Genomic DNA, 18,441 nt, shown 5'->3' on the forward strand with positions numbered 1-18,441 from the left:
GAGACAGTAAAAAAAAAATACCATTTCCATATCTGGAAAGCATACACAGTAAAAAGTATACATACATAGCTTCAACAGAGCAGATTTTTTAAATATCTGTAAAAATATGAAGATATGATGGCTATTAACACAGAAGAAACAATTCCATTATTAAGTATGAAAGACTGAACAATGGCCCCCAAAGATGGCCATATCTAAATTTCCAAAACCTGTGAATGTATTACCTTATATGGTAAAAGGAAATTTGCACTGTGATTAAATTAATGGTCTTGCGATGCAGAGACTCTACTAGATTATCTGGGTGGTCCCAATGTAATCAGAGGGTCCTTAAAAGAGAGAGGTAAGAGGATCAATGGTGATTGCAGCCATAAAATTAAAAGATGCTTACTCCTTGGAAGAAAAGTTATGACCAACCTAGATAGCATATTCAAAGGCAGAGACATTACTTTGCCAACTAAGGTCCGTCTTGTCAAGGCTATGGTTTTTCCTGTGGTCATGTATGGATGTGAGAGTTGGACTGTGAAGAAGGCTGAGCGCCTAAGAATTGATGCTTTTGAACTGTGGTGTTAGAGAAGACTCTTGAGAGTCCCTTGGACTGCAAGGAGATCCAACCAGTCCATTCTGAAGGAGATCAACCCTGGGATTTCTTTGGAAGGAATGATGCTGAAGCTGAAACTCCAGTACTTTGGCCACCTCATGTGAAGAACTGACTCACTGGAAAAGACTCTGATGCTGGGGAGGGACTGGGGGCAGGAGGAGAAGGGGATGACAGAGGATAAGATGGTTAGATGGCCTCACTGACTCGATGGACGTGAGTCTGAGTGAACTCTGGGAGTTCGTTATGGACAGGGAGGCCTGGCGTGCTGCGATTCATGGGGTCGCAAAGAGTCGGACACGACTAAGCGACTGAACTGAACTGAAGAGGATCAAGGTCAGAAGATGTTAAGACAAAAGCAGGGTCAGATAGCAAAGGAGATTCCACACCAATGGCTCTTAAGATAATGAAAGGAGCCACAGTCTAGGAAAGCAGGTGGTATCTAGAAAGTAGAAAAGGAAACAGATTCTCCCTTGGGGTCGCCAACAGAAATGCAGTCCTGAGGGAATATTTTAGATTTCTGACCTCCAAAAGTTTAAGAAAATAAATATGCTATTTTAAGCCACTGAGTTTCTGGTAATTTGTTACAGCAGCAAAGGAAACTATAACAGAGTAAATATATAAACATATCTACAAAAAGTCATTTAGAATTCCCCTACAACTGATAAATATAGAGTATAAATACTGAACACTTAGAGAACACACTCAACCACTTGATTATATTAAAAAAAAGTTTTGGTCATATCCTCAATCTCAATTACTAAGGTACAATATGTAGGCAATTACACATGATTATGTAGAGTATGAATAATCATTTAAATAAAGAGCTAATCATTAAGAATAATATTTTCTCTACAATCTTATTTTAGCAATAAGTCAATCTGATTTTAAGATCTATCCTGTGTACATTTGTGGCTTCTGTGATTAAATGTATTCAAGAAAATTATAAAACACTGAACAGACCTATCTGCATTGTGCAAACAAATTCTTATACATCTATGTGTATAACCACTCCATTGAAAGATCAGACCAAAAACAGACTGTCAATGCAGGGCATGGTAATGAAGGTACAACAAGTGATAAATTTAAAACCTAGAAAAAAATCTCTTCTATAAGCAGGAGGAGAAGGAAAAGGAAAATGAAAAGATGAATCTACCATGACAGTTGAATTTCAACTCCTCTCACATTGAATGGGTCATTAAAGCATGCAGGCAACTAAAAACATGCAAATGAGGTGAGAATGATAAAATAAAGATTATTACATCTGAATAAAAGAAAATAACATTCAACTGTGAAGCTTTCAAAAGTGCTTAATAGACCTCATTATTTGTAGATACTGATTCTGGAAAAAGAAAGGCTAAGATGCCTGACTACAATACTGACTTAGACCTGGCCTAGAGCTGTTAACTCTTAATGGCCTGTATACATATGTGTTAACATGTGACACCATTCAATTATAAATGTTTTGTGGCTTTAGCCAAGATAAATTGATGCTGTGTTCATAAAAAATATCAGTATCTACCAATGTGTAAATACTGAGTCCCCAAATGTTCGTATGTTCAATGTTCACAGAATCTAAACTTCGCTCATCTTAAATTTTCTGATGTGTTATAAATATAAATGAGAGAATAATATATCATAAACAATATGCTAAAAAACAACTACTTAATGAATACTAGTTTGTTACACCAAAATTTAAGACCTCTCCCATCTCCTTGCATACACGGCATGCTCAGTCACTTCAGTTGTGTCCGACTCTCTGTGACCCCATAGACACGGCCCGCCAGGGTTCTCTGTCCATGGGATTCTCCAGGCAAAAATGCTGGAGTGGGTTGCCATGCGCTCCTCCAGGGGATCATGCCGACCCATGGATCGAACCCACATCTCTTGCACTGCAGGTGGGCTCTTTATCGCTGAGCCACTGGGAAAGCCCCTTTCATCTCCGTAATCTCAAGTAAATCCTTTATACTTAGAAGGTTAAGTAACTAATGATATATACCTAGCTATTTGTATCGGATTACAAATTGAAACCTAGGTCTCCTATTACCAAAAAAAAAAAAAACAAAAACCAGAGCCTTTAGCCTAAGTTCATTTTAAACCAAAACTACTTATTGTGTGAGTTCATATCATATATCACATATTCAAAATATAATAAAATATATTCTGAATTAAACTTATAAAATTAAATTAGATGTTTAATCTTTTTTGGGGGGCCGCACCACACAGCTAGCAAACTTAGTCTGCCAACCAAAGATTGAGCCCAGGCTCTGGCAGAACAATTTCTGAGTCCGATCACTGGACCATCAGGGTATAACCTTTTAAATGACAATTTCAACCCACTCTTTAAACTATACAAATAAAAACACACTTGAAAGAATTAAAGACACAGAATATAGTTCCTAGGTTCCCAAAAGCAGGGAAAGCTTTTAGAGTTTTCCTTATTTATTTTAGTTTTCATACATTCAACAAAGTTATCTGGGCCTATGAAAAAAGTTGTGGGTAAGTAAGCAACAAAAATGAAGAAAATGAATCTTTGATTACAAGAAGTGACTAGAACTAGGAGGAATCTAACTCCATTCTACCCTCTTTTACTAATAAATTGAGGGCCACAATTAGTGACATTTCTATAAGTAAAACACAGTTTGCTGACTTGAAAACAAATAGTTCTTTCCAGTCATCTGCAGTTTATTTTGCCTAGTGAAGGCTGCTGCTGCTGCTGCTAAATTGCTTCAGTCATGTCGACTCTGTGCGATCCCATAGACAGCAGCCCACCAGGCTCCCCAATCCCTGGGATTCTCTAGGCAAGGACACTGGAGTGGGCTGCCATGTCCTTCTCCAATGCATGAAAGTGAAAAGTGAAAGTGAAGTTGCTCAGTCGTGTCTGACTCTTAGCGACCCCATGGACTGCAGCCCACCAGGCTCCTCCATCCATGGAATTTTCCAGGCAAGAATACTGGAGTGGGGTGCCACTGCCTTCTCCACTAGTGAAGGCAGTAAGTGATTATCAGAAATAGATACACAATCAAACCAAAGGGAAAATGTTATAAAAGGAAGAATTAGTACAAAGACCTGGCCTCTTCAGTCATGCAAGCCAAGCCTAACCTATATGAATTGGAAGTCCCCCCAAGTGTACTATTACATGTTTCTAATGCTAAAATTAAAAGACGCTTACTCCTTGGAAGGAAAGTTATGACCAACCTAGATACCATATTCAAAAGCAGAGACATTCCTCTGCCAACTAAGGTCCGTCTAGTCAAGGCTATGGTTTTTCCAGTGGTCATGTATGGATGTGAGAGTTGGACTGTGAAGAAAGCTGAGCGCTGAAGAATTGATGCTTTTGAACTGTGGTGTTGGAGAAGACTCTTGAGAGTCCCTTGGACTGCAAGGAGATCCAAACAGTCCATTCTAAAGGAGATCAGCCCCAGGTTTTCTTTGGAAGGAATGATGTTAAAGCTGAAACTCCAGTACTTTGGCCACCTCATGCAAAGAGTTTACTCATTGGAAAAGACTCTGATGCTGGGAGGGATTGGGGGCGGGAGGAGAAGGGGACGACAGAGGATGAGATGGCTGGATGGCATCACTGACTCGATGGACGTGAGTCTGAGTGAACTCTGGGAGTTGGTGATGGACAGCGAGGCCTGGCGTGCTGCAATTCATGGGGTCGCCAAGAGTTGGACATGACTGAGCGACTGAACTGAACTGAATGCTAAAATAAGGAAGCAGGGTTAATCTGCAGTGATATTATTTATTGATACCCTGTAACTGAGGGATATCTGTAGCACAGTTCTCTAATGAATCCTCACCCTATACAGACACACAGTTTTTCCTTATGGTCTTCAGTCTTTTAAACACAAAGATAAGAAAGATCATCAAAGTAAAATTAAAAGATTTTCTGCTCAGGAGTTTAGTTTCTTCATCCATAAACATATCAAAATTATTTTCAGAACTACAGAAGCTAAACCCACAAAGTAACAAGTTACTGACACACAGAAGTAACAAAAAATTAGCTATTTCAATATCAGGATGGTGCATAAAGTAAAGCCTCAGAGGAAATATTTCTTCATGCAACGAGTATGTGAACTTCTAAAGTTTGAATACCCAGTATTAGTCTTAAGAATTAAGAATTAGGGTAAGAGGTCAGTCACTGTGGTAAAACCCTCAAAAAAAGCAAAGGCTGAAAAATCAAAAATACATAATCCTTTGATTTATTTCATATCTATACTGAATAGACATTTAATGGCTTCAGTACATGACATTTCTATTTTAATTTAGCCCTTTATGACATAAAGAGTGATAAAGAATGATAAATGTGCTAATAACTGGATCAATGAAGGAAAAAGCAGTAAGACATAAAGCACTTACCACTATCAACAGCTTCAACTTCTCGGTCAATTGCATCTCTGATCATTAGCGGATGGATGAAAAACTGGGCCCATCTTAAGACAGAAAAAAAAACACCTGTCTGGTAAAAGCTTTTCACCAGTCAACATCTACTTTTTTAAAGTAAGAAACTTTACTAAGTTGGAGATTTAGTTCATAATCATGCGTATAAAACCTAAACAGTATGCAGCATTTCTAGATTTTGAAGTCTACAAACCACTTTTTCTCTATTATGAAATATAATACCCATTACATAAAAATACATAAAACATGAGCATACAGACTGTAAGGCAAATACTGAAGTGGCAACTACTCAGTTCAAGAAATAGAACACTGTCAAAACTCTAGAAGCACCGAGCACCCATCTCAGAAGTAATACCATAAATGTTACAGTAATCACTTCTCTGCTTTTCTTGGTAGTTTTAACACATATGCATGTATTTCTAGACGGGTGTTTCTTGATTTTTTTTTTCCCATTATCAACCGTAAGGAGCCTTTTCAGAAATCTTATTCCAATCACTACCCTATGAAATTTCTGCACACATATAAAGCCTGTTTACATACTGTATGTGTACCTGATTTCATAAGTAAAAAGTATCTGAGGACTACTCTTTTTTAACTTTTTAAGTTAAAATATTAAAGGTTATTACTATTTCACTTAATTGTATAACTGCATTTATAAACTTTAACATAATATATTCCTTATGTAGGTTGTGGTACATCAAATTATATATGCAAAATACCCATTTAAATAATAACAGCAATACAATCAAGTTTTTTTAATTAATATTTATTTTCCATCAAGACATTAAAAAGTTAATTTCCTACAATATTTAATAAACTTTGAACTTCTGCTTGCTCTGAGAAGAAACTTTTAACTTAATTAGCTACTAGTACTCATTAAAATATTAGACATTTTTTCTTTTCAGTACTTGTTATAACTAATGATGGGCTAAATAATTTTTATTGAATTAAATAATAAAACAGAATATTATATTTAATTCTAAAAATCAAAGTCACACACAAAAGAGAGAGGGTCAAACATAAACAACATCCACAAGGCAGCTAATGACAACCAACTGACACACGCAGACTACCTCTAGTGATGATTTCAAGATCAAACAATCATTTGAAAGTCCTCCAATCATTTATCACCACAATTTTGTAGCCCAGACCTTGCATACGCTCTGCATCTCTTCCATGAACTCAATGTCAGTGTAAATGGTGCTCATGTGATACTTGAGAAAACTCAGAAAGAAAGCAATACTAAGTGAAGATTTTGCAGGTAGGGTTAAGCTTTGGACGACCACAAACCATTATAATATCAAACATTTTTTTACCTCCAAGAACCAATTTCTGCTACCAAAAGAAACAATATGAACCCTGCCACGAATGCATGTTCTAGACAATACAGTTTCATTTTTGAACTTCATATAAATGGATATAGTTTATATACCCTTTACATGATTTAATTTAACTCAACACTTTTAATGGTCATTCACAATGTTACATGTGACTGTGGCTGATTTATTTTCACTGCAGTAGAATATTTCACTGCATGAATTTACTCATCCATTCTACTGCTGATGGACAATTTGTGCTGGTTCCGGATCTGAACCATTACAAACAATGCTATCAAAAACATTCTTATAAGTATATACCACAGCACATGTGCACAAGTTTGTCTAAGTATCTATCTAAGAAAGAACTCCTAGGTAATAGCATATGCATCATATGTTCTACATCACCAGGTTAATATCAAACCTTTCCAGAAGTGATTGTGCCAGTTTACTCTTGCATCAGAGCATTCCTCCAATCCTCTACAACCTCACCCTCACTTGGTATTATCCGACGTTAAAATTCTCTGTAACTTTTAGAAGGATAGTTAAATTTCAAAATGATTTGAATTTACATTTTCCTGATAGAACATTTTATAATTTTAGTAATAATTTTAATTTCTTCTTTTAGAATATGCCTGTTTAAGGGCTTTTTCTATTGGGTTGTACTTTTCTTATTGATTCTAACAGTATATGTATTTAATTACCCATTGTGGCTCAGACGGTAAAATGTCTGCCTACAATGCAGGAGACCTGGGTTCGATCCCTGGGTCGGGAAGATCCCCTGGAGAAGGAAATGGCTACCCACTCCAGTACTCTTGCCTGGAAAATCCCATGGATCCTGGTAGGCTACAGTTCATGGGGTCGCAAAGAGTCAGACACAACTGAGTGACTTCACTTCACTTATATAATATGTAATAGCATATATAATCATATGTAAACACTGTAATCTAATAATTAAAACTCAATGGTAGTTATTCTAAATATAAGTCCTTTTTAGTTACATGTGTTACAAATATATTCTTCCACTTTATACTTGCCTTTTTCACTCTCTTTATGTTACCTTTACATGAATGCAATGTACTATCATCTCTCCTTTTTGTTTTTCCATCTTGTTTGATAATCCTTATCTAAGGTTAAAGTCACACTTTTCCATAAAACTTTTAATGGCACTTTTCACTTTTTGGTCTATAATCCACATAGAATTGATTTTTTTGTGTATGTTGTGAAACAGGGAGTCAATTTTGTTTTTGCCATTATACTGTCTTGGTATCATTTTTTTAAAAAGCCCTTGACCACTGCTTCATAATGTTCCTATCAAAAATCAAGTGTCCACATATGTGTTGGTCTATTTACATTCCAAGAAACATTCTGTTCCACCGTCTCTTTGTCTAGCCTTCTGCTAACACCACAATGTGCTAATTACAAAACAAATCTTAATATCTAGTAGGTCAAGTTCTACGACCTTGTTATTTTTCCAATTCAAAAGTATCCCAGCTATACTTAGCCCTCTGTATTTCTTTATAAATCTTAGATTATCTATTTAAGATTAAGTAAAAAGATTATGGTTGTGATATCACTGAATCTGTACCTTAAATAGGAACAACTAATGTCACTGAAAAAAACGAGAGAAAGATTTTGGGGTATCCCCTGGTGGTCCAGTGGTTAGGACTCCGCACTTTCAATGCAGGTGCAGGGGTTCGATCCCTGGCTGGGGAGCTAGGATCCTCTATGCTTATAGCAAAGTAGCCAAAAACAAAAGAAAAAATTTTTTAAAGGGCTTAAAATCCATAAATAGTATTTTTCTCAATTTATTTAGGTCTTTTATTTAATATTTAAATAAATTTTAATATATCCTCCATGAAGAAGTCTTATATATAATTTGGGGGATGATTCCTTTTTTCTCCCAAACTTTAAACTTTTTATTTTGTATTGGGGTATAGCTGATTAACAATGTTGCAGTAGTTTCAGATGAACCGTGCAAGGGACTCAGCCATATATACACATGTATCCATTCTCCCCTAGACACCCCTCCTTTCCAGGCTTCTACATAACACTGACCTGAGTTCCATGTGTTATATACAATAGGTCCCTGGTTGGTTATGGGGAATGATTCTTGGATGTCTGATTATTTATGTAGCTTTTATAAACTTGTTTTTAAATTTCAATTTCTAACTGCTGCAGAGACACAAAAATTATACTTTTATATGTTAAACATTATTTTTGTAATTTTAAACTTTTGCATATCCAGCTATATTACTGAATTCTGTTGTTAGTCATTTTTATCTGTACATTTTAGATTTTCTATGTTTATAATCATATCATATGCTATGACAGTAGCTTATTTTGCTTATTTTTTCTTCCCTAATAGAATGATGAATAGAAGTGATCATAAACTGCATCTGCCTTGTTCTTGATCCCAGCTTGAAATCTTTCAAAGTTTCACTACTAAATATAAGGTTTTATTTAAAATATCAAATATCACACTGAGAAAGCTACCTTATACTCCACTTGCCAACAGCATCTTCATTAACAGATACTCAATTTCATCATGTAATTTTTCTCTGCATACACCAAATTATGGTTTTTTCCTCCTTCAATCTGGCAATGATATGAACAGCACTGATTTTGTTAACCCTACCCTGTATTTCCAGGATGAATCCAACTCAGTACTGCTATATCAGCCTGTTTGTGAATCTGCTCTATATGTTTTCTTATATTATACTTTCTTATATCAAGGTCAAGGTCATGCTATTTTTTAAATGAGGGAGGAATTATTTCTTTCCTCCATTTTTTTGTAAGACTCTAAAGAAAACAAGCTTATTTTTGAGAAGACCTTTCATTACTGATTGATTTCTTAATGATTATGAATATGCAAACTTTTAAATTATAATTTCTCTTATGTGGGTTTTATAAACAATATTACTAGGAATTTGTGAATGCCCTCTAGTTTTTTCATTTACTGCAAAACATTTTCAAAATATTATATTTTCAATATCAGCCAATATATCATATTCCTTTTTATTCCTGATATTGTCACATACTTTTTCCCTTTGACCAGTCTCATGAAAGGTTTATCTATATTGTTAGTTTTTTCAAACCAACATTTAGCTTTCTTGAAAGTCTATGTTTGCTGTTTCTATTGAGAAATAATTCACATACCACAAAATATCCCTTTAAAAGTATATAATTAGCTTTTTTAGTGCCATCTGCTCGCGGCGCCGCCTCCTGCTCCTCCCGCCGCCGCCCTGAGTCACTGCCTGCGCACCTCGGGCCGCTCGGCTCCCCGCGCTCACCACTGGAGAGCTGAGCTGGAAAACGAAATTTGCCATTTTTGAAAATACTTGGCATTTGTACAACATGGCAGACATCGACAACAAAGAACAGTCTGAACTTGATCAAGATTTGGATGATGTTGAAGAAGTAGAAGAAGAAGAAACTAGTGAAGAAACAAAAATCAAAGCGCGTCAGCTGACTGTTCAGATGATGCAAAATCCTCAGATTCTTGCAGCCCTTCAAGAAAGACTTGATGGTCTGGTAGAAACACCAACAGGATACATTGAAAGCTTGCCTAGGGTAGTTAAAAGACAAGTGAATGCTCTCAAAAACCCTCAAGTTAAATGTGCACAGATAGAAGCCAAATTCTATGAGGAAGTTCATGATCTTGAAAGAAAGTATGCTGTTCTTTATCAGCCTCTGTTTGATAAGCGATTTGAGATCATTAATGCCATTTATGAACCTACAGAAGAAGAATATGAATGGAAACCAGATGAGGAAGATGAAATTTCGGAGGAGCTAAAAGAAAAGGCCAAGATTGAAAATGAGAAAAAGGATGAAGAAAAAGAAGATCCCAAGGGAATTTGGCTGACCATTTTTAAGAATGTTGACTTGCTCAGTGATATGGTTCAGGAACATCATGAGCCTATTCTGAAGCACTTGAAAGATATTACAGTGAAGTTCTCAGATGCTGGTCAACCTATGAGTTTTGTCTTAGAATTTCACTTTGAACCCAATGAATATTTCACAAATGAAGTGTTGACAAAGACATATAGGATGATGTCAGAACCAGATGATTCTGATCCCTTTTCTTTTGATGGACCAGAAATTATGGGTTGTACAGGGTGCCAGATAGATTGGAAAAAAGGGAAGAATGTCACTTTGAAAACGATAAAGAAGTAGAAACACAACGGACATGGGACAGTTCGTACTGTGACCAAAACAGTTTCTAATGACTCTTTCTTTAATTTTTTTGCTCCTCCTGAAGTTCCTGAGAGTGGAGATCTGGATGATGATTCTGAAGCTATCCTCGCTGCAGACTTTGAAATTGGTCACTTTTTACGTGAGCGTATAATCCCAAGATCAGTGTTATACTTTACTGGAGAAGCTATTGAAGATGATGATGATGATTATGAAGAAGAAGGTAAAGAAGCGGATGAGGAAGGGGAAGAAGAAGGAGATGAGGAAAATGATCCAGACTAGGACCCAAAGAAGGATCAAAACCCAGCAGAGTGCAAGCAGCAGTGAAGCAGGATGTACGAGGCCCTGAGGATAACCTGCACTATCTACCTTCTGCTTCCATGGAAAGGATGAATTTATATCATTTGACAAGCCTATTTCAAGTTTTTTGTTTGTTTGTTTGTTTGCTCAGTTTTGTTTTTGCATCCTAAAATAAAAATGTCATATAATTTTAGTTCTAAAAAAAAAGTATATAATTAAAAGGATTTTACTACAGAATTGTGTACATTACCACTAATTTCAGAAAAGTCATTACCCCGAAAATAAAACTCTGTACCCATTAACAGTCATTTTCTATTCCCTCATCCCTCTAGCCCCTGGCAAGCACTATAACACTTTTGGTCTCTATAGATTTGCCTATTTTGGACATTTCATGTAAACGGAATCAAACCTTATATGGGGCCTTTTGTGTCTGGCCTCTTTCTCTTAGCACAATGCTTTCAAGATTCATTTCAACATTCATTCAAACACTGTATCATATACCAGAACTTCATTCCCTTATTATTGCCAAGTAACATTCCTTTGTATGGATATGCCACATTTGGTTTATCCATTCATCAGTGGATTGACATTTTGGTTTTTCCACTTTTGACCTATTATATATAATGCTGCTACAAACACTCATTTAGGTATTTTTATGTAAACATATGTATGTTTTCAGTTCTCTAGAGCATGTATACTAAGAGTAGAATTGCTGGGTCATATTTTAACTCTTTAACTTTTGATGAAGTTTTCTAACTACATTTTCTAACACAGCTGCACCACCAACAATGTATGAAGGTTCTAATTTACCTACACATTCACCAATAATTGTTAATGTCCTTCTTTTTGAAGTGATATCTCACTGAAGTTTTTTTAATTGAAGCATAACTGTTTTACAATGGTGTGTTCATTTCTGTGCATAGCAAAGTGACTCGGTTACACATATTTTTTTCTATTCTTTTCCACTCTGGTTTATCAAAGGATACTGAATATAATTTCCTTGCTATAAAGTAGGATCTTATTGTATATCCATCCTATATATACTTGTTTGCATCTGCTAATCCAAAACTCCCAACTGTTCCCCCTCTACTCCTGCTTGGCCACCACAAGTCTGTTCTCTATGTCCTTGAGTCTATTTCTGTTTCATAGTATGTTCATTTGTGTTCTATTTTAGATTCCACACATAATTGATATCATATTGGTCTCTGTCTTTCTGACTTACTTCATTTAGTATGATAATCTCTAGGGTCCATTCATGTTGTTGCAAGTGGCATTATTTCATTCTTTTTTATAGCTGAGTAACACTCCATTGTATAAACAAACCACTTCTTTTCCTATTTATCTATTGATGGATATATAGGTTGCTTCCACGTTTGGCTATTGTAAATGGTGCTGCTATGAACACTGGGGTGCATGTATCCTTTCAAACTAGTTTTTGTCTTTTCCAGATGTATGCCCAAGAGTGGGACTGTTAGATCATGATGGTGGATCATGTTGTCCACAGTTTTCCATAGTGAATACACCAATTTACATTTCCTAGAAGGGTGTAAAAGGGGTTTCCTTTTCTCCACACACTCTTCAACATTTATTATTTGTTGACTTTTTAATGATGGCTATGTGACCAGTGTGAGGTGGTACACCTTCACTGAAGTTTTGATTTTCATTTTCCTAGTGACTAAGATGTTGAGCATCTTTTCATGTGCTTATTGGGCACCTGAGTATCTTCCTTGGAGAAATGTCTATTCAAATTCTTTGCCCATTCAAAAATTGGATTATTTGTCTTACTGTTGAACATAGATACTAGCACCTTAACAAATATATGATTTTTCAATATTTTCTTCCCTTCTGTGAACTGTCTTTTCATTCTCTTCATAGGACCTATTAAAGCAAAAAAAATTTTAATTTTAGTGGAGTCCAATTTATCCAGTTTTTCCTTTGTTCCTTCTGTGTTTCATGGCATATCTGCAGAACTACTGCCATGTCCAATCACAAAGATTTAAGCCTATGTTTAGAGTCTTACAGCTTTTGCTCTTACACTTAAGTATATGTCTCAATATGTATATGGTATGAACAAAGTGTCTAACTTGATTCTTTTGTTATGTGCATTTCCAGCTGTCCCAGTATCACGTGTTGAAAAACATTTTTTCCCACTGAATTGATGTGGCACCCTTGCAACTAACCATAAGTATAATGGTTTATTTCTGGAGCCCCAACTCGATTCCATTGATCTGTATGTATATTTTTTTTTTTTTTTTTAATTTATTTGGCTGTCCTGGGTCTTAGTTGTTGCATGTGGGATCTAGTTCCCTAACCAGGCGTTGAACCCAGGCATTGGGAGCATGAAGTCTTAGCCACTGGACCACCAGGGAAGTTCTCCTATGTGTCTATTCTTATGTCAGTACCATGCAGCTTTGGGTAAGTTTTGAAACTGAGAATGTGAGTCCTTTAACTTTGTTCTTTTCAGGATTAATTTTGGCTATTCTTGGTCAATTCCTTTCTATGTGAATTTCAGAACCAACTCATCAATTTCTTCAAAAAAGACAGGTGAAATTTTGATATGGACTAAGTTGAATCTATAGACAAATTTGGGATGTACTGCCATCTTAAGTCTTGTAATCTGTGAACATGGGATGTCTTTCCAGCTCTTGCAACTCTCTTGTTAAATTTATTCCTAAGTATCTTATTCTTTTTAATACTACTGTACAAGGAATTTTCTCTTAATTTCATTTTTGAATTTTTCATTGCTAGTGTGTAAAAATAGTTGATTTTTGTACAATGATCTTGATTCTGCAACCCTGTTAACTTGATATTAGCTCTAACAGTTCATCTGTAGAATTTGTAGGGTTATTCACATATAGTAAGTTCTTGCTATTTGCAGTAGTTGGTTTTTAAAGTTGTCAAGTCTGCTGAATAAGCAAGTACTGAGTGACTCTCTAGGAGTAATATACATAAACACACACACACTCACACACAGATTATGACCTTAAATCCTAAAGGTATCTAATTCTAGTTGATTCTCTTTTATTTCACAAAAAAGAGAATGAGATTCAGAAGCATTAAGGACTTTGCCTAAGGCCACTTTCGCAATGGGTACCAGAGCTGGGACTCAAACTCCATAAAACTGGTTCAGAGCTGGAGCTTCTTTTACTATGTTATTCTGTTCCCTATCCTCTGGTCACTTCTGTATGAAAGCTGAAATAAAAAGGCAGACTGTTGCCTTGTTCAACCTCAGCTGAGAATGTGTAGGTCAAGCAACTCAAATTTTTCACAATTTTCCTTTTTTTCTCCCCATATGTCCATGAATGACTGCAAAAGCATCACAAGTATTCATCTTGAAGCTACAAAAACCTTTAGTGAGTAGATAAATTCTCCATAAATAATGAGAATCATTCATTTAAGATGATGACGTCTACAAGTAGTTTTACTATTTTCCCAATCTGCAAGCCTTCTTTTTTGTGTCTAATTGTTCTAGCTAAAACCTCCACTACAATGTCAAATAGAGGTGGACAGAGCTGATGTCTTGATCCTATTCGGGGAAATCTTTTCAATCTTCCACCATTAAAAATGATGTTAGTTGTGGGTTATTCATAGATACTCTTTATGAAGTTGAGGAAGTTCCCTTTTATTCATGGTTTATTACGTTTTATCATGAAAAGGTGCTGAATTCAATTAAATGCCTTTTCTGTTTATACTGAGATAATTTTTGAAATGTGTTTGTCCTTCTATTAATTTGGTATATTATGTTGATTGATTTTTGTATGATGAACTACCCCTGCAGTCCTGGGATAAATCCCACCTGAATGGTGCATAATCCTTTTTATATGTTGCTGATACAGTTTTGTAGGATTTTGTTGAAGATTTTTACATCTATATTCTACTATTTGGAGAAGGAAATGGCAACCCACTCCAGTACTCTTGCCTGGAAAATTCCATGGATGGAGGAGCCTGGTAGGCTACAGTCCATGGGGTCGCAAAGAGTCAGACATGACTGAGTGACTTCACTTTCTTTCTATAGCTCCTTTTGGAGAAGGAAATGGCAACCCACTCCAGTGTTCTTTCCCGGAGAATTCCATGAACAGAGGGGCCTGGTGGACTATGGTCTATGGGGGTTGCAAAGAGTCAGACACAACTAAGCAACTAACACAAATACACACATTCTACTACTGGTGTGTAGTTTTCTTGTACAATCATTGTCTAGTTTTAATGTCAGAGTAATACTGGCTTCATAGAATGACTTAGAAGTGTCCTTCTTCTGTATTTTGGAAGAGTTTATGAAGCGTTAGTTTTAATCCTTTAAATGTTTGGTAGAATTCACCAGTAAAGTCATATTGGTCTATACTCTTCTTTTGGTAAGTTCTTGATTACTAATCCAATCTCTCATTATAGGTCTATTCAGATTTTCTGTGTTGAGTCAGTTTCAATTGTTTTGTGTATTTCTACAAATTTCTCCATTTCATCTTGGCTATCTACTTGTTGGCATACAATAGTTCACAATTCTATTATAATTTTTTAATTTTGGTTAATACCACACTAATGTCCACTCTTTCATTTCTTTTTCTTGGTCAATTTAGCTGAAGGTTTGTCAATTTTGTTCACCTTTTCAAATAACCAAATTCTGATTTTGTTTATTTTCTATTGTTTTTCTATTCCCTATTTATTGCCACTCAAATGTTTATTATGTCCTTCCTTCTGTTTACCTGGGTTTAGATTGCTCTTTGCCTTGCTAATTAAGATGTAAGTATAGGTTCACCTGAGATCTTACTTTTTTAATGGAGGGGTTCGATCTTCCTGACCCAGGGATCAAACCTGGGTCTCCTGCATTACAGGCAGATGTTTCACTGTCTGAGCCACCAGGGAAGCCATGGAGGGGTTTACAGTGATAAATTTCCCTCTGAGCACTGGTTTTGATGCATCTCATAGTTTTTTCTATGTTGTTTTCATTTTCACTAGTGTTTAAGTATTTTTTAATTTCCCTTGTAATTTTTTTTTGATCCATTGATTATTTAAGAGTAGGCTATTAAATTTCCACAGATTCGTGAAATTTCCTAAATTTCCTTGTTACTGATTACTGATTCCATTCCATTACAACTAGAGAACATACTCTGTATAGTCTCATTCTTTCAAATATATTGGAAATAAATTTATTTTATGACCTAATATATATGACCTGCCTCTTGAGAAACCTATATGCAGGTCAGGAAGCAACAGCTGGAATTGGACATGGAACAACAGACTGGTTCCAAATAGGAAAAGGAGTACATCAAGGCTGTATATTGTCACCCTGCTTATTTAACTTCTATGCAGAGTACATCATGAGAAATGCTGGACTGGAAGAAACACAAGCTGGAATCAAGATTGCTGGGAGAAATATCAAAAACCTCAGATATACAGATGACACCACCCTTATGGCAGAAAGTGAAGAGGAACTAAAAAGCCTCTTGATGAAAGTGAAAGAAGAGAGTGAAAAAAGTTGGCTTAAAGCTCAACATGCAGAAAACGAAGATCATGGCATCTGGTCCCATCACTTCATGGGAAATAGATGGGGAAACAGTGGAAACAGTGTCAGACTTTATTTTTCTCGGCTCCAAAATCACTGCAGATGGTGACTGCAGCCATGAAATTAAAAGACACTTACTCCTTGGAAGGAAAGTTATGACCAACCTAGATAGCATATTCAAAAGCAGAGACATTACTTTGCCGACTAAGGTCCATCAAGTCAAGGCTATGGTTTTTCCAGTAGTCATGTATGGATGTGAGAGTTGGACTGTGAAGAAAGCTGAGCACCGAAGAATTGATGGTTTTGAACTGTGGTGTTGGAGAAGACTCTTGAGAGTCGCTTGGACTGCAAGGAGATCCAACCAGTTCATCCTAAAGGAGATCAGCCCTGGGATTTCTTTGGAAGGAATGATGCTAAAGCTGAAACTCCAGTACTTTGACCACCTCAAGGGAAGAGTTGACTCACTGGAAAAGACTCTGATGCTGGGAGGGATTGGGGGCAGGAGGAAAAGGGGATGACAGAGGATGAGATGGCTGGATGGCATCACCGACTTGATGGACATGAGTTTGAGTGAGTTCCGGGAGTTGGTGATGGACAGGGAGGCCTGGCGTGCAGCAATTCATGGGGTCGCAAAGAGTCGGACACGACTGAGCGATTGAACTGAACATGTTTCTTTACCCAGTCTGCCAATGTCTTATCTTTTAATTGAAATGCTTAATCCATTTACATTTAATTATTGATAAGACAGGATTTATGTCTTTGCTATCTACTGCAAGTCCTATGCCTTTTTTCCCCTCTATTCCTCAACTGCTGACTTTTTTGTTAAAATAAGTATGTTCTAGAGTACCATTCAAATTGCCTTGCCATTTCTTTTACTGTATTTTTGAGTTATTTTCCTAACTAATAACTTATAACAATCCATTTTGAATTAATACCAACTTCAATATTACATGAAAGCTTCACTTCTATATCCCTGTTCTCTTTTTTGTGCTATTATTGCCATACAGATACCATTATGCATTATATGCCTATCAACACATTTATAATTTTTGCTTTATACAGCTATCTTTTAAATCCGATAGGAAAAAAATTACAAAAACTATATCTTTTATATTTATATAGGTAAACAAAGTATAAATTATATAGTATAAGTTATCTTTATAAGTGTGCTTTATTTCTTCATGTGGAATTGAGTGTCCTTTCAAGGACTCCATCCATCTATGTCATAGAGAGAAGATCTGCTAATGACAATTTTAATTTAGCTGAGAATGTCTTAATTTCTCCATTTAGAAGGATATTTTTGCTGGATAAAAAATACTTGGTTTGCATTCTTTCAGTACTTTGAATGTATCATACCACTGTCTTCTTGCTTCCATGATTTCTTGAAGCACCTGTTTACCCTTGAGATTAACTTTTATGAAAAAAGCTGCTCCTCTCTTGCTACTTTCAATATTCTTTTTACCTTTAGCTTTTAACGGCTTGATTATAACATGTCTTAATGTGAAAGTCATTGTTGTGAATATCACTGTGTTTATTCTTCTGGAAATCTGTTGAGTTGCTTGAATGTGTAGATGTTTGTCTTTTACCAATTTTGAAAGAGTTTGGCTAATATGTCTTCAAGAATACTTTCTATGTTTTTCTCATTTCTTCTTGGAACTCCTATAAAACACATGCTAGTATGCTTGATGGTATCTCGTAGATCTCTGAGGCTCTGTTTTATTTTTCTTCATCCCTTTTCTTTATTTCTGTTCCTCAGACTGGAAAATCCCAATTAATCTTTCTTCTAGTTTGTTCATTCTTTCCTCAGCTAGCTCAAATCTTCTGTTAAGCTCTTCTAGTTAATTTCTCAAGTTGTACTTTTCAACTCTAAAATTTCTATTTGGTTCTTTTAATAATTTGTATCTGTTGAGGGGTGTTAGAAGGAAGATTCAAGAGGGATGGGATGTATGTATACACATAACTGACTCACTCTGTTGTACAGCAGAAACTAACACAGAATTGTACGGCAATGGTACTCCAATTTAAAAAAAAAGTAAAAATAAAGCAACTATTTATCTGGGAAAAAATAATTTGTATCTCTTTACTGATGTTTTCTATTTAGAAAGACATCATTCTTGTGTTCTCCTGTAGTTCTT

The 18,441-nt window shown here is 35.8% G+C and overlaps 1 protein-coding gene and 1 pseudogene across 2 annotated transcripts in view; one reads left to right on the forward strand and one right to left on the reverse strand.

Annotated features, from left to right (window-relative positions):
- NRDC (nardilysin convertase) overlaps positions 1-18,441 on the reverse strand; it is a 113,180-nt gene that overhangs the window by 45,457 nt on the left and 49,282 nt on the right. For both annotated transcript variants that reach the window (XM_005678436.3, XM_013962833.2), the window contains one exon: positions 4,958-5,031. In XM_005678436.3, the coding sequence (XP_005678493.2) occupies positions 4,958-5,031 (74 nt within the window). The remainder of the gene's footprint in view (positions 1-4,957; positions 5,032-18,441) is intronic.
- LOC108633329 lies at positions 9,465-10,871 on the forward strand (annotated as a pseudogene).

This window comes from Capra hircus, chromosome 3 (genome assembly GCF_001704415.2).
Source record: "Capra hircus breed San Clemente chromosome 3, ASM170441v1, whole genome shotgun sequence".
NCBI classification, from domain to species: Eukaryota; Metazoa; Chordata; class Mammalia; order Artiodactyla; family Bovidae; genus Capra; species Capra hircus.